The following is a 22940-nucleotide window of genomic DNA, read 5'->3' as shown; positions in this document are numbered from 1 at the left end:
GTCCTAATAGTCTTCTTTGTCATTTTTGAGCTAGAACTTGAGAGCCACATTATAGAGCACGTCGTCCTCCATTAAGTTTAAAGTATAATAGAAAAGTCAAGTTACGGAGTCAATGGATAATACCAAACCATAAAACATACCAAACAAATGATGTAATGGCTCTTTGCATAGGTAAGGTTTTGTCACGTCAGTGTTGGTCAGAATTATCATTCCAATTGCCTAGACGGGGGAGAGAGAGAGTAAATTAATTCTCACTACTGATGAACACACAGGATGAAGTTAAGGACGACTAAAATCCCTACAGTAAAAAAACAACAACAGAACAGTAGAGTTGTATCCGACTTAGAATTTTGTTTGTCCAGTTAAATGTTTACATGGATTCGAGCAGACTTCTATTTTAAAGGAAGTTTTGTATATTCTTCCAATTTTGTTGACGTTATCACGGGCGCCTGAGCAACGGAGCAAGTGGAGCAAACGCATCCCCATTATTCATGTAGGGGGAGCAAAGTTCTGGTTTTGCTACCCCACTTTTTGTGAAAAATAAACTTATCATCATATAGTCCCTGCAATCAGGTGATTATATTAAAGCACCTTATATCAATGATCATTTTACTGTTTTCAGCAACTGACAAAAACAAGTAATAAAAAAGTCTGACAAGTTTCAGCCCCTCCTTTAAATTGGTTCGAAGCACTGTCTGTTGATCGACACAGGATTCTGACTGACAAAGGTGAGAGACATTTAGCTTCACTGCGATCATGGACTGAAAACAGAGCATAAGAAAAGATAAGCTAGCGTATGTTGAATGAACCTGCTTGACCCACTTTAAATTAGCTAAGAGGATTTTACCGTCGCCGAAATGCCAAAACCGATTTGCTAGTCAGCGTTAGTCAACTGTGCCAGCCCGCCCGGCTCAGGTTAGCTTGCTGGTCCAATATAATAGAACTGCAGAGCCGGAGAGCCCCCCCCCCCATACCTATTCTATTATTATGTATAGCCTAATTACTATGTATGACCCACTGAGCAATATTCTGAACGTTTGGGAGGAACCTATACTGTAGTTATTACAGTACAGTATGACAATAAAACTGAAGAAGAAATCTGGGCGATGGAGTGATGACTTCTGCATCACTTGATAAATCTTAATGACCTTATTACCAACTAAAAGGCAAACTGCACTGTTGCTATTTTAAACTGAAACGATTTGTACATTGTAAGTTAAATGTGGGCTAAGATACATCAGACATCAAGAAAGTATACATTATGGTTATGGATTAATAATAAGTTACTCAGCTGATAAAACATTTAACGGGATGAAATTTCTTCAATGCTAACACTCGGGGTGTGAAGCCTTTTCGAAAGCCTTCTTGCCTGGATCTAATTTAGAATAGTGCAGGTGGCAGTTACTCGACTTAATCCAAGGACACGCAGACCCCCCACCATTTATGTATCTTTCCAAGTTTATCCCCCTTTTGAAAGACAACCAGGCGACCGTGGACATTCTAAATACGTCCTCATGAAAATGCTCCGTCGTTTATTTGAAAAGGTCTGCGGAAAAATAATAGATGCTCTTAGTTTATAAAAGTAGGTCTACATCAGCCTGGTTATGCTTTTAGTTTTTTTTAGGGTGGGTTATGTATTTCCTTTCCGGTACTTCTTTTGGTTTCTAAGACGGATTGTCTTTGGATGGAAGATTTCATTTCAGTTTGGGATTTTTGGAAGGTGTACTCACAAGAGAGGAATAGTATTTGAGTTGTAAAATTGGTAATTTGTTATTTAACCCTTCGGCTGTCGTAGTTTATTTAAGTGGAACTGAGGTTGAGCTTGTGGGTGTGGAGTGTCGGGTATATGTGCATTTTATTGATTTAATTTTGCTTTTTGTGTATGCGAGTGTTGTTTGGGTTTTGTTTGGTGACATTTGTGTGTGGAGTTTTGTTTTCCGGTCTTGTCTCAGCTTAGGGACGGTGTGTGTTTTTGTTTTTGTCATTGATAATATGAAAAAGAAAAATATAAAAAATATTATTTAAAAAAAAGAAAAGAAAATGCTCTGTCGTTTAATCGCAACTTCGAGACACGTTATAGAAATCTGAAGCAGCAGTGGCAATAATTTTGCCACGGCGAGCCGCCGCTGCAAAACATATGTAGCAGAAACATATAACATCATTGATAAGAGACGGGGGATTACTATCTCACTGTAAAAACATTCTTTGAGCTCAATAGTGACTCACATTTGTGACAGAGCCACCTGTTGGTGGAAAGCAAGGATAGTCTCTGATTGGTCAAAAGACTCAACACAACACATCAGTAAGTGGACGGCTAACGGTTTTCAGTTCAGACTCATTGATAAATGATGACAAGAAGACATTGAGTCTTGAATGTATTATTATAGATCTACTGTATCGTGCGAGGGAAATAGAGAGATTGGTCATATTTGCAGAAAAAATGTGCAGATAATGCTTGAATTTGGATAAATTCTCACAATTGCAACGTTGCAACTTCCTGGAAGGACTGCTATACAGTAATCGTTAAAAGCCTTTTATTTAAGAGGCAATCAAAAGTTTTCTACTTTAAACGTTTTGTAGACGTCGTCCTTCCTGTTGGGTGGTTCATAGATGATGCTCCTGTCCAAGATTGGCAGTGGTCGTGGTTCTGGTTCTGGTCGTGGTAGTGGTTGTGGTTGTGGTTCGAATGGGAGTGGGCAGCGATGTGGGTCAGTGTCCCTGAACTCATATCCACTCAGCCTCTGCAGAGGCAACTTGCTGAAAACCTGCACAAAAGCACACATGCACATTACTAATCAAGAAAAGTCATCCGTGTATGCAGCAGGTAGAAGCCAGTCCACCACCAAAATGATGGACTTCTACATTAGTTTGTAAATACTGTAGATAAGAGTCATTTCCTTCATTCTCAAACCTGGAATCAAGACTTGTTCTTTATACACTAAGAACACCAGGTGAGGGAAAGGTTAGTCATCTTAAAACGTTATTTCAGTATTTTTAAACCTGGGCTCCAGTTTCAAATATTATGTCGTCTAAATTACTAAAAGATTTAGAAAGTGCTTCAATTGCTTCGGTAGATCACTTCAGCCGGCAGCCATGAATTGGGCTATACTGGCTGCAACATAATCTCACGAGGCAAATGCTCCAAAGAAGTGGGTCTACTACCAGATCTTGTTTTTGCCACTGACAGGCACAAACTGTTATTAAATCAAGGTAAATTAACGTTACATTTCCCCTACACTGCTGTTAAAAGCCACCAGACTCCACTGACAAAAGCGTCAATTTCACCTCAAAGAACGCGGTCGTTGCTGGTCTGCCGCTGCCGTGACGTTTGTTTGTGTCTTCTTGGATCCAGGCTAACCACAAAACAAACGACAAAATAACCTGACAAGGCAGCGGTAGATCAGCAACTCTTGTGTTATGAAAGGTAAAATGACATACCTTAGTGAGACAAGTCGTGCCTGGTTCCATTCAGCAATAACAACCTGCTCACTACACATTATCCCTTACTATGAGCGCTTGCACACCAGGGGCCGGATTATTAGAAAGAAAAGAAAATATTCTTCAGTGAAATTTTCTTCGTAACTTTAGTATTAAGAAAAAGTTAAGAAACATTTATATTCCTTTTTTTTTTGTCAGTACAACAACATGTGCTGATTAAACTCACATATGAACGACACGTGAATGAATCACATCATATTCTTACACATTCTTTCATGACACAGCTTCAAGGGAATTCATCTCAAGTTAAATTTAGATCTAGAACAGATTGTTAGCTGTTAGCATGCAGATGTCTGTTTACAGAGATTAAGAAGAAGCTAAATCGTCGTCAGATCACGCTGATGGGAGCTGTGATGGCATTACAGCGGATTATGTTCCACATACGCCGCAGTCTGCCGATACGTGATTGGTCAATATTACTCGGACTACAAACGTAGTCCAAAGTGAACACTTCGGAGACCCACGTCCCTGCCTACAGATTCTACATTTCTATGATGTTAGAATCTGTAAATAGAGATTATACCGCTCTGGTTACTTTGTTGGGTGAGTAGGGAGGGCTGCTCGTCCGCTGTCCTCACCTACGTCCGCAGCATGCACCTGCTCTCAAACAGGTTGTCATCGGCCTCATAAGGACAGTCCTTGTAACACATTGCCCACTAACGCGCACATTGACCTGATGCAGTCAGCCACATACTAGGTTTTGACCTCGTCTTGTTCCTTTCTGGATGCCTCTCTCTCTCTCTCTTCTTTGCGGTTCCCGTCACCGTCCATGCTCGCATTGTTTACATTTCTCATAATTTTTTGATCAAACTTTATTGAACTACTTCAGTGTATGAACATTTGTTTACATTTAGTCGGGGGCTGGACAATCACGTTTGTATACGTCAAGTTCGCTATGAACCCTGGGTAAGTCCCTCAGGAAAGTCCGTAATTTGGCGTTGTAAAGTCCGCATCAGAGCCCTCACACACTCTGTGATCTGACAGTGGGACAGCACATTGGGATTGGGCCTTAGATTGTGTGCACTGCCCTCATTGTGTCACCTGTCCCTGTTTACCCTTTGTTTTATTTAGTTACTGTGAGTTCATTGAGTCTATGTAACCTGTCGTCCTTGATCCAGTACTTTGTTCCTCATGTTTCCTGTGTGGATTTCCATCTTGGCTCTTTGCTCTTACAGGGTAAGCCTTTTGTTTTGCCTTGTTCTGTATTATGTTTTATTTAAATAAATCATTCTCTGCATCTGGGTCCTCTCTACTTTTTGTTTTACCATAATCTTGACACCTTTAACCAAAGCCAGTAACTAATGTTTGAATATTTTCCTGTACTTGAAGGTACCTATTTAATTAAATCAGTGAACTACAGTTCATACAAGGTTGTTTTTTTTTTTCTCTTATGAATCAACGGACAGATAAATATTGTTATTTTTATTGTTATTTGTAATATAATGTTGACACCCATGCTTATTTGAAAAAACTGAAATAACATTTCAGTCCTTTATAGTCAATCATTTGTATGTAAAGGGTTTACCATATGGTTATTTCATATGGCCTACTTATTTGTTAAATTACCATAAAACATGCTATATCGTGATTTATTTTATTTTTTATTTTATTGGTTTATTCTCAGGGACAATGCACATTAATCAACATCACTGTAAAAAGGCTTAGCCAAAAGGCTAATGTTCAGCTGCTGTCCTCGGCCAACAAATAAAAAAAACAGAACAGGAAAAGGCAAAACGTGAACAGCTAACCAGTCTAAAAAAGCTTGGGACAATAAGGCAGCATCATGCAAAGTAGGACATAGAAGCAACAACAAACACAAGACAATAAAGGGGATAATCAACACAAGCAGTTAAACATGACGCAGAGGATCACATTACATAAGATATGGCATAAGCAGACAGGCAGCATCAATTGTTTAAACTGCTCTTTTTGTGAAGTGTCCTGAGATATAGTTAAGAAAATATGTAAAGCTCGGGCCAAGGTTTAAGAATTCCCCTTTAACAGAAGTCAAAGAAGCGTTTAAGACTTACATATTCGACAGTGAGTTCCTGCTCTTTCTCCAGCAGGAGGACGCTCTTGTCGATGGCCCTGACGGAGCACAGGGAGCCTGGGTGAGCCTTCAGACTGAGTGTGGTCTTCTCTGCTGGAAGATGTTTAACAGAGGAGAACTTCAGGGACACCTGCAGAGGTCACAGAGAGGTCGTGTCAGAGCTGATGAGAAGACATCAGGTCGGACAAAGAATCTAAAACGCACATTTCTTTTGTGTATCAGGCGTGCTTTGAAGAATTGGACTCATTCATGGTATTATATTACAAAAAGTCCTAATGGGTCATTCAGTTGGTACCTTGTTTTTGAGGCAGAGCTCAACGGGGAAGTCCATGCTATCAGCCACAGTCTCTCCAGTGGGCAACACAGTGTAAACTACCACCTGAGCATATGGTGCCAGGTTTTTAACCTGACTGAGTGACACGGACAACTCTCCTTTGTTGACTGGACACAGAACACAAGAGAGACAAGCCCAAACATCAGCAAGCAAAATACATCAAAAGCAAAAACAAACACGTTCTCATTTTGCAAATAACAAGTCACACTTTGAAACAGCAGACAGTGCTGCACACGGGCAAATAATAATCTGCTAGTGCATAAGCATGAAGCTACGCTAAGTGGGTTTTCCTGAAGCTGACCAAGAAGTGAAGCTTCTTTAAAGATTTTCGGGGCACATTTGTTTGATTTTAAAGACAGCAAACGTTGTGGTTGGACACTTTGTGTTCTGTTTCTTGTGTTTTGTGGGGGCTGCACGGTGGTGCAGCGGTTAGCGCTGTTACCTCACAGCTAGAAGGTCATCAGTTCAAACACCGGTTTGAGGTCTGTGCAGAGTTTGCATGTTCTCCTCGTGCATGCCTGGGTCCGGCTTCCTCCCACAGTCCAAAGACATGCTTGTAAGGTTCGGGGGTGACTCTAAATTGCCCACCGGTGTGGGTGTGCGTGCGAAAGGTTGTCTGTCTCTAAGTGTCAGCCCTGTGATTGACTGGCGACCAGTCCTGGGTCTACCCCGCTCTTCGCCCAATGACAGCTGGGATAGGCTCCAGCCCCCCACGACCCTGAACAGGATAAGCGGTATAGATAATGGATGGGCTGTGGTGTGGTTTTTCTCTCTCTCTTCTGTAGGCTGGGAGGTGTGGCTTCCAGAGGCACTGGGGCTCTCTGTCTCCGCAGCTGCAGCTTGTCTGGAGCAATCAGTGGCTGCTCATTAGTCACACGCTTGAACCTGCATGCTGCCAGAGTATGCCAGCTCTCAGAGCGTGCCTCCTGTCAGTTCCTTGTGCCGCTTCCACCTCGCCAGCCCCCACCGCAGCATTAAAAGCTTCTTCAGACTCACCTCACTCAACCGGGATCAGTAGAGAAGACCACACGGACTTTGAAAGCCCTGTTTTCCTGTGCATCCACAGCGTTATAGTTCGGTCGTCAATTCCGTGACCATTCTCTGGCCAAGATGTTTTGATGAATTTGACATCTATGGACCTTTTATAAAAAATGCAGCCACCAAGTCCCTCCCAAAAATAACAGGAATTTTTGCTAGAGTGCCAAATCCAAGATGGCTGCTGGCGCCCTCTGCTTTTGAACCAAAGCACCTAGAATGGTAAATGGACTGTACATATATTTTCTAGTTTCACTCAAAGCTGCTTTTACACTACATGTCACATTCACACATTCACACACACATTCATACACTGATGGCAGAGGCTGCCCAACTGTCAATCAGTTATCACATTCATACCCGTTGGCTAGGCTACCGGGAGCAATTTGGGGTTCAGTGTCTTGCGTGTCATGAGTCTTGCCCAAGGACACTTCAACATGTAGACTGAGGGAGCTGGGGATCGAACCTCCGACCTTCGGATTGAAAGGCGACCAACTCTACCACTGAGCCACAGCTGCCCGAATCATGTATAAAGACACTTTTTCACATAAGTTGACCATGAGGATTCCAATTCTGACATCAGTTTGACAATATGACACCATTTTAACCCAGAAATCCAAGATGGTCACCTCCCAGTTGAGTGAAAACTGTCTTTTTGAATGGAATCGAAAACTGTCCATGAAAGACACCTTCTACAGTATATTATACTTTTTACACTATGTTTGATCATTTCTTCTGGTAGGTCATGATGTTAACTTTAACATGATATATAATACACCAAGGTTTAAACAAATGGGGCAGGTTATTCCGGGGGATGTTGTCATGATTACTGTCCCCATTAAGAAAGAAGCTGTTACTCATGACACTCTTATAATCCTGAAGTAAAAGTAAGTTAATGTTATTTTCATCATTATATATTACTTTTTATCTTAACCTTCCTACCTAGTTGGGCAAAAAAGTGAAATTGAATCACATCATGTTTGTAAGTAAAGGCTGATAAAATTGTACCGATGCCGGCGCCATCTGGAAAAATTAACTTTCGAACCAAAGCACCTAAAATCATGTTTGAAGACACTTTTTCATATAAGTTAACTGAGAGGATTCCAATTCTGACATCAGTTTGACATTATGACACCATTTTAACCCAGAAATCCAAGATGGCGGCCACCCAGTTCAGTGAAAACTGTCTTTTTGATTGGGAAGGGAAGATGTGGTGTTTCCACATTTACAGTCTGTAAGGAAAAATAATAACAATGGTAAATCATAGCTATTTTATTAACTACCAAACATGCATGCTTTAGTAATGGCAGTTTATATTTGGGGAGTCGTTTAATAATAACTAATAATCCTCTCGGTCAACTTTATGAAAAAGTGCCTTCATACATGATTCTAGGTGCTTTGGTTCAATAGGTATTTGTTTCATGATGGTGCCGGCAGCCATCTTGGATTTGGCCCTCTTGCAAAAATTCCCAGTATTTTTGGGAGGGACCTGGGGGCTACACTTTTTATAAAAAGGTCCATAGATGTCAAATTAATCATCAAAACATCTTAGCCAGAGAATAATCACGGAATTGAGATTCTTGACGTAACATATCAATAAACCCCCTAAACCTTGTTCCTGTCTGTGTGTCGCTCCTGGGTTCAATTCAGTGCCAATACTTCACAGCAAAGAGACAAAGAGAAATTTATTTAACTGAAATCTTTGAGTTGGGAACTTTAAAAACACCATCTCTATGTTTGTGACCCTGTTGTTGAAGTACTCCACATATCACTCAAACAGGAGATTTGAGGTATTTATTGGGGACTCATTTCATAAGTTGACTTAAAAGAAATTAAAAAACACTTTCATGATAATAAGTGGTGAGATGTTTTTTTGGTTTTTGGAAACATTTCTTACCCGCCCCTGCTTCAACAGGCTTTTGGACACGACTATGCTGCTTAATTCCTCCTCTGGACATCACCTACAAATAACACAGATAAATATAAGGTGCGTTTTTTCACAGGAAACTGTGATTAAGTTTTCATCCAACCGACACATTAAGGTCCTCCTCCTTTCTGCAAAAAAGACTGTGAGGCTTAACTAAATGTGGGCTTAAAAAAGACTAAATGTATTCTCTAATTAAAATAAATAACTCAACGACACCAGTTCCAGCTCCTCAGAAGTGTCCCTATAATGTGATTAGTATATATATAAGTATATAAGCAAACTTTGAATAACACAGCATTCCTCAAAATGGTTCATAACAAAGTAAATCTATAGAGATTCAGATAATCAGCAGGTTACCGCCCAACTGTCTCACTGATTTCCATGAATCTTACCAGGACAGAGAAGTTGAGGACTTTCTGTTCCTTTAGCTCCTCCCCTCGGATGATGTACTGAGCACGCACAGTTGCAGGTTGGTCACAGGAGATCTTTCCATTGACCTGCATGAGCTTCAGAAAGCTGTGACTCTTCGAGTAAAATTCTGCGACTGTGCGGTAACCTGAAGAGTACTGTGGTGAGGGTATCTTGTCCCCAAAAAAGGCGTCTTTCATCTCTCTAGGCGAAGCCTGTGGACACAACATTTGAAATTTTCACTCAACAACCTTCACTTATCAACCTCTAATTCTTATATAAGAGTTTAGGTCTGTGTTGTTCATCGATCAATAGGGTGGAAAGTTTCTTAAACTGCATACTTATTAACAATTGTTAAACAGATGTAGTTACTTATAGACAGCCTGTGCTGAAGGTCTTCTAAAAAACGATAAGTGTGTGACAACTAGAAACAAACCCTTAGAGAGACAGAGCCCTCCCAGTTGGTGGTGTCCAAAGAAAATGCTGATAACCCTTGCATGTCTGTAGTGAGCGTGGTACTTTGTTTGTTATTGGCTGACAGGTACACTTCTTCATTGGAGACAGGTTTGTCGTCTGGACCCGTCAATTTGACCTGAAAACAGTTCAAAGGAAGAAGTTCACCCACAGCAGACTTTAAAGATGTAAAATGTCTAAAAGTTCAGCAGCACACAAACTATTACTACTACAAATTTTGCCACTGTGCAGCTTTTCTAGTCGGACTAAAAATGTAAAGCTTGTGGTGCTGGTCATTAAGGGGTCATTTAAAGTCATAATCTCAAACTTTTTCATTTAAATAAATGTCTGTTAAGTCTCTGTCTATAACTGAATGAGGTAACACAATGGTGATTGAGCCTATGGCCCGCTGTTGAAAGCCTTTTGCATTTGCAGTATTTAGTATTTTTATGGACTGGCTGTCTGACATTCGCGGAAAAAATCCTAAGCAGTGCCCAGTTAGTGACGTGTTCTCCATCACCCAGCAGTGGTTGGTCTGCCGGAGAGGGTAGGCGGAGCTAAGCGGCTGCACTTCCAGTTTCTGTAAGTGTTGCGAGTAAACAGTAATCTACTACGGCTGAACAAACAAAGAAAAGATGGATGACTACAGATACAACTTCAACAAGAAGTGAAAATCCAAAGAACAAGAAACAAACTCGACGCTCAGATGAAGGCAGTTTACAAACGAAAGCGAGGAAAATCAAGAGTTAGAACCATGAGAAAGGGAGTCAGCCGTACACCTCTGGTTAAATTGGGAAGAGTGCTCTTATAATAACAAATAGTCACCAGTGTGAGGTGCTCAAGAGCTCAAAAGTTGAACTACTTGATATTATATCTCTAAAGAGGTTTTGGTATCTTTATAAAATGAGCCCCTCTTTCCACATATTTTAGGGTCTAATTCCAGTAGACACAGAATGTCTTGTTGCTTCAGTAGATTGATTCAGCCGGTAGCCGGGAGACAGGTTGTTACTTATGCAGTAAAATCTTTCAGGACAAATGCGACCAATCAAAGAACTTTCTTTTGCCACTGTAGAGCTTTGATTGATATTCTGAATGTCTGTGAACAGAACAGAAAGGATGCAAACAGAGATAACTATTAAATAGATGATGTAAACAGCTGTTAAATTGCTCTCTTCCAAGTTACTTCCATCAACAAAAAACTGTGATTTTACCCTGCAGAACTCTGGCTGTGTTACAGCTGCCTCGGACGTTTGGTTTTATTAGTATTGTTGTGGGACTTTGTGTCGTGTTGGATCTGTTCAACCCCTTACAACACCAAACAAATTAACAGGTTGGGGCAGCAATAGACCAGAATTTTCAGGCCACTCATGCATTGTTACGCTGTGTTTTTTGCTGCTGCAAGGTTAAAAGCTCTGAAATCTGGTTGTGTTCCTGTGATCGCTATGAGCCCATGCCCACAGAGGAAAAATGTTTCTGTTGAAAATTGTGGGACCTGTTGATGCCTGATGCTGGTGGTCTCGATGTGTCCAGGGATGATTGCTCCGAAATAGCTTCTAAGCAACGCTGGCATAACTGTTTGGTGGGGGTAAAAAAAATAAAACCACGATATCTGTACTCCAACACAACAAACTCTTCCTGCCACAAGTTTTCAGATCAAGACTTCTCCCTCAGCGAGAGCTTATTTTGTGGTTCAGTACTGTAGGGATGCTTTCCATGATGTTGTCAGACCTCTAAAGCAACAACCTGAGCCTTTCAGTGGCAACAATAAGCACTTTTAGAGGACTTAACTTGCTCGCCTGGAATAGCCCCAAAGGATTATATTGTAGTAATTACAGCAGTGTTGGAGCTGCAGGCCAAACATGATCATGTAAAAATGACCATTCTCAAAGGGTTAATAAGAATATTTACCTTCCCCTCCAACGGGAGGCCAGGTTTGTACGCTTCAGATTCATCCAAAAAGGTGACCTTTCTGATGATAGTGGTGAATGTGCTCTGCCCGCTGCTCTTTAGAGTGACCCCTAGATGGTAGCATGCAGTAAACAGATCACAGATCAGATCAGGAACTCGTGTTGATAACTTAATAAACATTATCCAGCATCCAGTCAGCCTACCTGTGCCTTTCTCCTCAATTTCAGCATTTACTTCAAAGGTGTTCTGGTAGTATAAGTTATGTTTTTGGGGGAAAAACTCTGTCAGCTTCACAGCTTGTGTAGCACAGCCGTCTTTTTCCGTCTACAAGATAATCACAAGTCAATTTCAAACAAAATTACATTTAAAGAATTAGGGAAAAAAGCAATGTGTGTGAAAGTCACATTAAATATCATCTGATATACTCACTTTCAGGTTAAAATCCTTGCAAATTTCAGGATGGATTATATACCTCTTATACCAGGGATAGACTCTTCTGCAGACCTCTGCTATGATCAAACCAAAAACTGGTTTCCCATATATGTATCTGCAGAACGCACAAGGACACAGAGATGCTTTACTGAAACAACGTACCCTGATTTAAGATAGATTTAGTTTATATCAACCTTTTCTATCTTCTCAGAGACAGCAAGCGTAGTATTTTTTGTATCCTTCACGTCAGATGTGGATAACTCTTAGGGCCCTATTTACATAATCTAAGCTGCACAGTCTAAACCGCATGGCGCTAAGTGAATTAGGGCATGTCCGACCCACTTCTGTTAGTTAAGTGGCGCACAATCTGGGCACAAAGTAAGGCACAAGGGGCAAAGAGGTTGGCTTAAGTCCCTTAATTATTCATCTGTGTGTTTTGGGAATCACACGAATCAAACCAATAAGTGTCAGCTCTCATACCCTTTAAGAGCCTCTGTCCTATAATTAACTTCATTTCACAGTGTAAGAAAATGCACTGATATTTCCTTGTGAGGATGAGCGCTGCTGTGTGTCTCTGTGTTAGTAACAAGCAGAGGAATGCGCATTGTGAACTGGCCTATGTATGCCAATCTTACTAATGCGCCTGTAAATAGCAGGGACAGACTGCGCCATAGACTTTAGACCAGGTTTTTGTTGGTCTATGGCACAGTCTCTTTCTGCATCCTCAAGATAGTAACGCGCCACCGTTTGCCTGACGACACCTCATTTTAAACCAACACGCTCATGGTGCAATCGAGGACACAAGATCACTTGCTGTTTACACAAGGTGTGCGCTGGGCATGAAATGACAACTGCGTCGGGTGGAAAATAATAATGACACTTGCGCTGAATGCCGGATGTATAATAGGGCCCTTAAAATCTGACACTCACACACACACACACACACACACACACACACACAGTGCCACTGTTAAACTCCACATCCTGTTTGGCCAGTCACTCACTTTCCACAAATCTTTAGTGGTATCTCTCGGTCCAGGAGGGAAATCACACTGGGCAATTCTACCTTTACCTCAAACTTTGGTAGAACTAAAACAAAGGAAACAGAAAATCATGAAGCTGAAAATGTACAGATAACACACATAATTATTTAGGTCGGTGTAACAACAATGTAACAGCAGCCAACCGTATTCCTGGATGGTAAAGCTGTGTTCTATTTTCTCTTCTTTGTCCGTCGTGACGATGATCTTGTAGGTTCCTTCTACCGCCTCGGGAATCATTTCATGGGAAAGATCAAGGATACCACCAGTAATGTGCTGATCCAGCCACTGGGCGATGCGATTTGAATTAGGATCCTAAATAAAGACAGAGGTTGTGAAGGTTGAATTAATCGATTGAGATTTAATCTACTACTGGTGAACAGCATAAGCATCTAAATTTCAAGAAGGAAGAAACATACAATCCACAGACATGAAGCCTAGCCTGGAAACCAGACAAATCTACAAGTTCATGTTTAATTTCACAAGGCAGGGACCTTTTGAATTATTGTGCTGATGAAAGGCTAAATGTCATTTCCTTGTAGACTTATTTAAAATTGGACTAAATCAGCCAGTGGGGTCGCGCCCCTCTAGCCATGAGAAAGAAAGCAGGTTTAGAGCACTTGGATTCACTTTGAAAACAAGAGGAATACAAAGAGATATTATGAGTTGGAGGTGTACCTTATTTATTTGTTATTAATTTGTTTAATGAATTTCTTCACTATAATTTTAAGCAACCAGTCAACAGTTATCAGGAGAGGTGCCATGCAAGCGCCTGAGCCAGTCTCTACACAATCAGTTAGTGACTCTTACCTGAAGCGCCACCACTTTGTACTGGAAAAGAAAAGAGAAAGAATTATGTGAAAGTGTATGAAGTGCACATAGAATTTGCACAATACAGACAATATTGATTCAAATGTATCTGTGTTTTTACACCGTCACTGACTAATGATAAACAACAGTGATTTTAAGCTACAATTACGAACTTCATTATAGCTGAAGGGACTGAGCACTTCCAGCATTGTAGCCCCTTCATTGGACAGAAAGAACATCACCTCTTCATTGACTCGGATGTTTAGGTCAAACATGCAGTGGCGGCTGGCCAATAGAGGACGCTAGGGCGCCGCCCTCCCTAGTGGAGAGTGTGTTTTTGTTTTTATTTATTTTATTATTAAAACTAATATTAACAAAATTACTTATTTAAATATGTAATATATATATATATGTATATGTGGGAAACAAGTGTGAGGCTACTCGTCTCTGCTTTATGGGCGCTTCTTCCAGCGCCCATTAAGCAGAGACAAGTAGCCAATCATGGACTGTTGCTGGGGCAAAATCTGCGCATATCACCGTGAAGCGTCGATTCTGAAATCGCCCTTCAGGTAAATTCGGTTAGTCTCAGTGGTTGAAGTCTGATCAGTCTATGAGTGATGGAAATTACAATGATGGACGCTGAAACCGCAAACAACTCTGTACGCTCTCTTCTTCAAAATCCGTCCGAGAGGAGAAGTTCAAGTGAAAAATTACGGATTAAAGAAACTGGACCGGATCAGCCAGATGTTAAAATCAACCAACAAGCGAGTGAAAAAAAGTAAAACCTACACCAGAGGATTTTCTCGCAACTGGTACACCAGAAAGGCTAGCTGGATGTAGCCGTGTAAATGCACTATTTTGCTTCCCGTGTTTACGTTTTAAAACTGCTGGCACGGATACGGCATGGACTAGTTAAAAACTGAGTATTGCACAGCGCAGCCCCACCTAGGATATTTTTCATCAGCCGCCACTGCAAACATGGTGTGTGCCAAATGAACAAACAGCCCTACTTTAACCTCCCACTCTCCGAGCTAAAATAGACCTTGCTCCTTAGATTAATTGACTGCTCGGTAGAAATCACACCAGACTACAAGTTAACAAGTTAATCATACAAGATTGCACAATTCTGTAGGACAAACAGAAATGTAACGTACCTCTTGTTTCACAGGGATGAAATTATCATCTATGGAGACGATTCGGAAGTGGACTGTAAGGGAAAAGAAGAAGGAAACAAATAACATCTAATTCATTCTCTAAATAAAACACATAGAAAACAGTACAGAGACATTCCAAATAAATTAAATGAAATTCTATAGTTCACACCCCATTGTGTGCCAGGTGGTATGCCAGGGGAAAACCCTGTTCGCACCTAGGTGTGAAATGAGGTGGAGAGTGAAATTCTCTCCCTCCACTGGAGGAGAGCTGAGCTGAGGGAACCCAAGGGAGTCCCCTGTGATGCAGGATTTCATGCTGCACTAAGAGTCAGCGTAACCTGTCGCCTTTCCACATGTAACTGGAGTTGCATTCGGAGGTATTTTCCCTTCCACACCTTTCCACCTGTAGCCGGGGTTGCATTCCAAGGTATCTCTCACTTCTAGACTTTCGGAGTTGCATTCGGAGATTTTGTTCTTGTTCAAGTGTTGATTTTAATTGCCTTGACATGCAGTCAGCTAAACACTGGTCAAACACAGACTGTTTGTTAAAGTTCCTACTTTTTTAAGTCACTTGAATGCATCCGGATGTGACCACTGCAACAGCTTCTCAAATACCTGCCGCAAGAAGGACGCAGAGCATATCTCCTCCACCCCAGGTTACCTGAGCCCTGCTCGGCTTGTCAACTCCGGCTGTTTCATCTTCATCTGTGAGTCATCATAGTTTTGATTTAGACGATGAAAACATTCTCACACCATGTACTCTCAACAGAACTTAAATTCATCAGATTTTTCTCTGTAAGAACAGTGTGTTCTCCTTATTTTTTACTGTTTAAGTACTAACTATATGTGCACTTTACCAAATTTAACTCTAGTGCGTCTTCGTGCAATTTAAGTAAAATGGTAGTTGCGTCTAAACACCAGCAACCTCATGAAACACAAGTTCAACATTCTATAAAATCTGAAGCAGTGCAGCGTGTTTCACTCGACTCCTAAATTAATATACATTTTAGTTTCTATTCCATCCAGTCGTGATTAAGTATTAAATAAACAGACCAGTTCAAACTTACGCGTTCACTCGAGCAGCGGTTTCTTCCCACGCTGCTTCTCTCTCTTTTGCAGCTGCAGCCGTGTTACATTATTTTTCTAAAAACATGCTCGTATTCGCTGAACTTCCGCGTGAGGATTTCAAGCTCCACTGGTGTGACATAGGAGGACCTCTTTTTGTGTACCGTTGCCATGGTGAATCGTGGTATCGGAGCTCCATTATTCTGGCTTTTTACAGTCAGCGTGCACGCACTTAACTCCGGTTGAACCAACTCAGAGTTGATTGAACTAACTCTGATCGGCTGTTCTGAAACCAAAAAGCCAGCGACTTTCAGCTCAGGGTAAATCACACCACAGTCCGGGGTTAGACTCGGGGTTTGTTGAACCTCCTTTCTGAAACGGACCCAAGGTCAATGTGCGGAAGTTGTTGTTTTTTTTTACTTTATTTGTAACTTTTCCAGAAAGTTATTTGATCCATAGAGTCACTCACTCAGTTTTCTTTTATGTTAGTAAAAATAAATAAATAACATCATACAGACGTAACTCAGGTGCGATCTGTCCCTCTCTCCCCCTCGCTCGCTCTGTGTCTCTCCGTCTCAGCTCATACGGTTGTTTCTGCTGTGTGTTAATTAAGGTCCTGTTTCTAATGTTAATAAGATCGTTTTCTGTTACGAAAAACCCACGGAAACCTTTGAAACAAAGACCGGAAACTACCCCTGGATATGCGCGCTGCGGACATGGTGAGGACAGCGGACGAGCAGTGGAGGAGCCGCACCACCTACTCCCCGAACAAAAGTATCCAGAGCCATGGAGACAGAGACGCGTCAGTGGACGTCCAATATGCTCCGTGATCTGCCATTGCGATGTCGCAACTCTCTCTCTGTCACATACAGACCCATGTGTAGGGCTGACTACAGCGGTCAGCCAAAAAACATCTCAAACTCACCTGTCTGACCAGGTTTGTAGGTGGGTTTATCAGTGTGGACGATGTGGATGACTGAAGGAGGGGAAATGAAGATTTTGGTATCCTTGCTTACAGCGGAGAACTTCCCCTCAAAACCAATTGTAATTTTTGCCTCAGTTTTTCTGGACACTGTGGGGACCTGCAACACCAGAAAACACATATCTGTCAGAGAGCTAAAATACTTTAAAGCTGGACGGCCCCACATTACATGCTAATAAACAACTAGATCCTGGCCACCCTCTGCTGCCTGATGTTTAAAGCGCACGTTACTTTCCATATTGCGTCATCAACAAACAACAAAACAGATGCTGTGGCTTTCTGTTGCAAAAACAATGAAGACTTCAGATATTATGGCTTATGTTTAATATCAATTTATAAAAATCATTCAATAGGTCAATACATTTTTATCTATATAGCGCATAACATTAACTAAAGCTATCTCAGGACACTTTACAAGAACAGATCCTCTCCATTTTTAAAGGGTTAATGGAAGGCCATAAGGAGAGGGATGTACACTGTGGATCAAATTAACATTTAAAGTTAAGTTCTGCTTTATTCCACCTCGCTGACACTGACAATGCAGAAGGAAACATCAAAAGGACTGTGTGTATGTGTGTTGAGTCAGACCTGGAACTCTACACAGCGGTAAAAGTCCTTGTCGACCTTCTCCTTCAGGATGAGGTTGGGAATTGAATTTACATCAAGGGTGACCTTCACGGTTGTCTCCGTTGGACTGTGAATTTGCACACACATGGTCTCCCGTTCCCCTCCTCTCACCTGGGAACTCACCGCCACTGTAAAAATGCTGCATGAAGAGAGAGAACATTACAGATTTGAACAACAAGTTTATTTTCTATAAGCAGATATTTTTTGTTTTTGTTTAAACAAAACAAAAGTCACGTGGCACATCTTGTCATTGCTAAACAGTGTTGGGGGTACTCAGATTACTTTCTTTGTTGTTACAAGTAACGTAACACATTACTTTTGCAATTCAAGCAACCCGTTACTCAGTTATTTTTTCATCAAAGGTCATCCGTTACTAAGAAAAAAAAGCTGTATTTCCCTTATCCATTTGTCACCACAAAAAGAAGAAAATCCCAAAATCACTGTTTCTGTTTCTTTCCTACTTCTTGACTGGTTTCCCGGAAGGTAAACACAGCTGTCAGTGCGCATGGGTTGCTAGATAATTCAACTAGCGAGATGGCAGAGAGGACAGCGTTTACTTTGTGAAAATATTCACTTTATTTAGAACTTTTGGGTGGCAGGGACAAGAACAACATTGTGATGAAATGTAAGCTGTGCCTGGAGGACAAGTGCTCGTCAGCTGCGAAGAGTTCGACTTCTAAAGTAGCATCTGCAGCTAAACACAGCTCTGCAACAAGAGCCTGTGTTGTATTGTTGTCATGGAAACAGCTGTGCCTAATACTGTATGCCTCTGCCCGGTTCACTGTCAGATCGTTAGCATAATAAAGAGCTGCAAAGGTTATACTGCGTTTGTCATTCCTGTTATTAGGCTGCAGAGTTACAGATTATGGGCCGCATTTTATCTACATTTAAAGGTAGATAAAAAAGCAAAAAAGCTTTTATTAAATGTATCAGTATCAAACACATTCAGTTACTGACAAATAATTAGAATAAGAATACAGTTCATGAAAACACGACTGCTTATGTTACATTACATCTATTAACGTCATTGCATCAAACACATTTAGTAGATAACAAAAATTAAAATATAATAATACAATAAGTCTTTATGTCAAACTTGTTCTCAACAATCTGTATACAACTGTATCATTACAGTTTGTGTGTGTTCAAATGTATGGTGTAAAAGTTGTCAAAACATTAATACTTACTACCTGAAAACTCTTAAAGCTACCCGATCTTCGGGACCCCTGTGGAAAAAGCAGTAGGCTACCTCTTCTGTCTTTGTTGATCCTGTCCTGTACGCGTAAGTAGTGTTTGTAAAGATACATCACATCCTGCGTCCCTTTAACAGTCAAACATATCACTCAGTGTGAGTCTTTACTCTGGAATACATAAATAAAGGTTGTTTCAGCAGCGTGCTGTTTGTCGCTTCGTCCGACACCGACCCTGTGGCAGCGGTTACAGGTAGCTATTAAAAATAAGATATAGTTGAAGTCATTCTTGTAGCTGATGATCTCGTTTGCTTTTATGTCTTAAAGTGGCATCAGTATTAATTTTAGTCTGTTTAATTACCATTTAAAAATTCCTACCCGTGTCTTTAAGAAGGGTAAAAAAGTATTTGTTCTTAATGTGTACTTCTTTTTTTACATGTGGCAGATTAGAGAAAGAAGACTTCATCAGTTGTTGCTTATTGTTCAATGTTTTTCTTTAATTTGAGCAGCTATGAGCACATTTTTTATCAAATGGAGGTTAGTGCTAGCAGATGGTGTACTTTGATACGCATACACACGCGAAAGCACACACATGTATACACACACACATGAAAACACAAACATGAATACACACACACACACTTGGGACTGCTTCTCTACAGATTGCATAACAATCTGAAGCCAAATACTGGACTTTCTGCCTCCAGACGGGGGCGATCATGGATTTTGGTCCTTGTGTACACCAAACATAGGCTGTATAAAAAGATGGACAACATGAGAGTTCCTTAAAAGTGAAGCCAAAACATTTCAAGCGCCCCCTGCTGACTGGCCGCAGTATAGCTCATAAAGCCCGCCTCCTCCATGTTAACAGATGGGACATAAACTATAAAATCAAAATACACGCTAAATACATTTTTCTCAAACATGGCTTCTGTCATTATAGTTAGTTCTTATCATGCTGATTTACGTCCAAGTGTTCTGACAAGTTTATTTTTAATTAGTTATTTGATGCTATGAAAAGGATGATTGACAGCTCTGTCAACAAATCCGGCTCCTGCAGCCGATCTGTTCCGGATTAGCAGAGTAGAGGAGGAACGGCGAGAGGAAACCTAACTAAAACAATCACTACAGTCATTGAAGTTTCCAATATCTGTAAATGTTAACTTCAGACCAACACAAAGATGCTATTCTGCTGTTAAATATGCCAACATGCGGGATCTTTGCTGTGTTTTCAGTAAGTTAAGTGTTTGTTTGGGTTAGCAGAAGTAGTTCCGGCGGCTCCACCAGCCGATCTCTACTGCACAACTCTGGCTCCAAATACCGTCACTATAGCAAGATGGCAGCACCCGCCTCGGGGGCTATTTTGGCATCAATTATGTACAATGAAAGCAGATGGAGACACGTCGTCCATCTATATATACAGACATTGTCACCAAACATAACACACGCAACATTAATTACAGCTTTTACAACACCATCACTTGCAGCTGCTTCTCCTGCAAACACTGGTGCCTGCACTCAGCGTCACCGGCAAAAAGCACAAATCTTGATTTACTTACATGTCTGGGACGTCAGATGAGGTCGCAGTTTGAAGAAGCGTTGCTGCGATGATGACAGCGAACATTTGGAGCGCAGGTGTCATGTCTGCAGGGGAGAAGCGGACCAGGTGAGCGGACCGGACTGCACTGGAGGAGGACCCACTCCCAGCCTGTTGCGGGCCAAAATGACACAGAGACACAGATGGATGACACAGGGCACAAAGTTGCCCAAACGGAGGTGGTGGTTTGGGTGGCGGTGGTTTGCTTTTATATCGCCAAACCACTCCCTCTGCAGTCACACCCCCTAAGTTTGTTGGACCTTTGCAGCCTCCTTCCTTTTGTCAAAGGAGTTCCGCTTTCTGAAAGGTAGATCCGAAAGCCCAAGGTTGTGGTTGCTGGTTGATTTTTGCCATGTGAGCTTACAGTAGATGTACATGTTTGCCAAGCAGAACAGCTGATTAAAATGTGTTGTGTGAGTTCAAACCAGGTACAGCTTTAATAATGATGTAGTGTCTGTATCTAGTAGTGTCGTATGGTGTCTAGTATTTGACATTCACATCTCGGATTTGTTTTTAGGTAAGAACAAAATCTATACTCTAGTGCACACTTACCCACATTAGAGTACTGCCATGCCTGTGCAAAATCATTGCCACTTAAAAGGACCAATTAGGAGTAACTCAACAGAGCATTGTAAAAAAATAAAGTGTCGGGTTAAATTAAAAAAAAAATTGCCTAATAGAAAAACAATAAATTACATGGCAATTACATAGACAGTAGTATTGGCTCTTGTACATGATAATAATGAGAAGTAATATTGACCTCATTTTGGCTCGAACTGATAAGGCTGGGGACCACCACGATGTCCACCACGGTCCTCCACCACACTAAAGTGCTCTCTGTCCAGTGGAGGGGACATCACTGAGCTGCCGGACACAGCCACCCCCTCCCAGCCCCCTCCCAGGCCCTTGCCCACTTTGAGGATTTTTCAAAATTGTGCAGTGGTTGGAGTTATGGTCAGACCTGTGGGTGCAGTTACACTTTAAACGTAATATTGCACATGGTATCAAAATGTGTTCATTTGTTCATTCGACATAGTAGGACAACATGATTTTTCAAATTTGTTCAATTTTTTTCTTCAGGGTTATTCTCTCTCTTGGTTGTCCAGCACGTCAGCTGAGATCGGTCATGAGACAGTTAAACAGGACCTGGGTGGATCAAGAACAAGGATGTACTGCTTCAGGGTGGCACTGGCTGTGTGCTGCCAGGTTCCACCTCACAGTGTGGTTTCTTCAGTTCATCTGTAAACACATACTATACATATTAACCGTTGTCGGCTGTGCAATGTTTGGTCTAAACTGCAAAAGCAAATGTCAATATTCTTTGTGCAACTTAAGCACATTTGTAACACTTTTAAACACGTGGCAGGTTTAAGTAGAGAACATTTACAATTTACAATTTCACAATTTCATTGTCCAAAGCGACGTACATGTGAGAGTTAAAACAACACAAGCAACAACCAAGACGGGAGGGAACAAAGTCAGTAAGTGCCAACAAACAGCTTCAAATGCAATTGGACACAGATGTTTTTTTTTTTTATGATATTAATCAGCAACATCAACAAGGTCAATAGAGTCATCATCATGAATGTCCTAATCAACATCACAGCATCCTCAATCCTGTCATTATCATCAATAGCATTAAGTGCAGAGGTTCTGAAAGAGCTGGGTCTTTAGCTTCTTCTTAAAGGTGAAAGGGACTCTGCGGACCGAATGGAGTTTGGTAACTCATTCCACCACTGGGAGACCACAGAGGAGAAGAGTCTAGTTAGGGACTTAGACCCAGTTGTGATGGGAGTACCAGGCACCTTTCATTGGCAGACCGTAGTGGGCAGGAGGGAGTGTAGACCTGGATGAGGGCATTTATACAAATATCACCTGCCTTTGCACACTGATATTTACATGTTGAATGTGTCACTTGTTCCTTGGTTTTACATCTACAGCTTTTGGAATACTTATTCCTTAAATTGTATTCGGAAAACCAGTTCACCTTCTGATTCTGAGACGGCGAAAGGCCTCAGAGATGAGTCATGTGCTGGTCCAGCTCAGATCATCAGTGCAAGCCCATCTCCCAATGGCGGTCAGTATCTCTCTTTTGTAGTTTGCAATTTTTTTCATGCCTCAAATTACACTGAACAAAAATATAAACGCAACACTTTTGTTTTTGCTCCCATTTTTCATGAGCTGAACTCAAAGCTCTAAGACTTTTTCTATGTACACAAAAGGCCGGTTTCTCTCAAATATTGTTCACAAATTTGTCTAAATCTGTGTTAGTGAGCGCTTCTCCTTCGCCGAGAAAATCCATCCACCTCACAGGTGTGGCATATCAAGATGCTGATTAGACAGCATGATTATTGCACAGGTGTGCCTTAGGCTGGCCACAATAAAAGGCCACTCTAAAATGTGCAGTTTTACTGTATTGGGGGGGTCCGG

At 41.2% G+C, this 22940-nt stretch overlaps 1 protein-coding gene across 1 annotated transcript in view; it reads right to left on the bottom strand.

Moving 5' to 3' along the window:
• Positions 1–20887, bottom strand: part of LOC138604541 (alpha-2-macroglobulin-like protein 1) — a 42740-nt gene extending 21853 nt beyond the window's left edge. The window contains exons 1-18 of the mRNA XM_069676472.1: positions 20771–20887; positions 20473–20621; positions 17685–17862; positions 17040–17196; positions 15050–15102; positions 13896–13916; positions 13232–13400; positions 13050–13134; positions 12043–12160; positions 11817–11937; positions 11614–11723; positions 9689–9844; positions 9237–9467; positions 8815–8878; positions 5844–5989; positions 5529–5678; positions 2565–2765; positions 129–219 (exon numbers count right to left, since the gene is read on the bottom strand). Of these exons, the coding sequence (XP_069532573.1) occupies positions 129–219; positions 2565–2765; positions 5529–5678; positions 5844–5989; positions 8815–8878; positions 9237–9467; positions 9689–9844; positions 11614–11723; positions 11817–11937; positions 12043–12160; positions 13050–13134; positions 13232–13400; positions 13896–13916; positions 15050–15102; positions 17040–17196; positions 17685–17862; positions 20473–20621; positions 20771–20887 (2317 nt within the window). The remainder of the gene's footprint in view (positions 1–128; positions 220–2564; positions 2766–5528; positions 5679–5843; positions 5990–8814; positions 8879–9236; positions 9468–9688; positions 9845–11613; positions 11724–11816; positions 11938–12042; positions 12161–13049; positions 13135–13231; positions 13401–13895; positions 13917–15049; positions 15103–17039; positions 17197–17684; positions 17863–20472; positions 20622–20770) is intronic.
• Positions 20888–22940: the final 2053 nt, after the last annotated feature.

Source organism: Semicossyphus pulcher, unplaced genomic scaffold, assembly GCF_022749685.1.
Source record: "Semicossyphus pulcher isolate SPU_LCO1_2020_fin unplaced genomic scaffold, fSemPul1.0.p SCAF_26, whole genome shotgun sequence".
NCBI lineage: Eukaryota > Metazoa > Chordata > Actinopteri > Labriformes > Labridae > Semicossyphus > Semicossyphus pulcher.
Note: the sequence above shows the minus strand (reverse complement) of the source record. Positions and strands in the feature narration are given on the sequence as shown.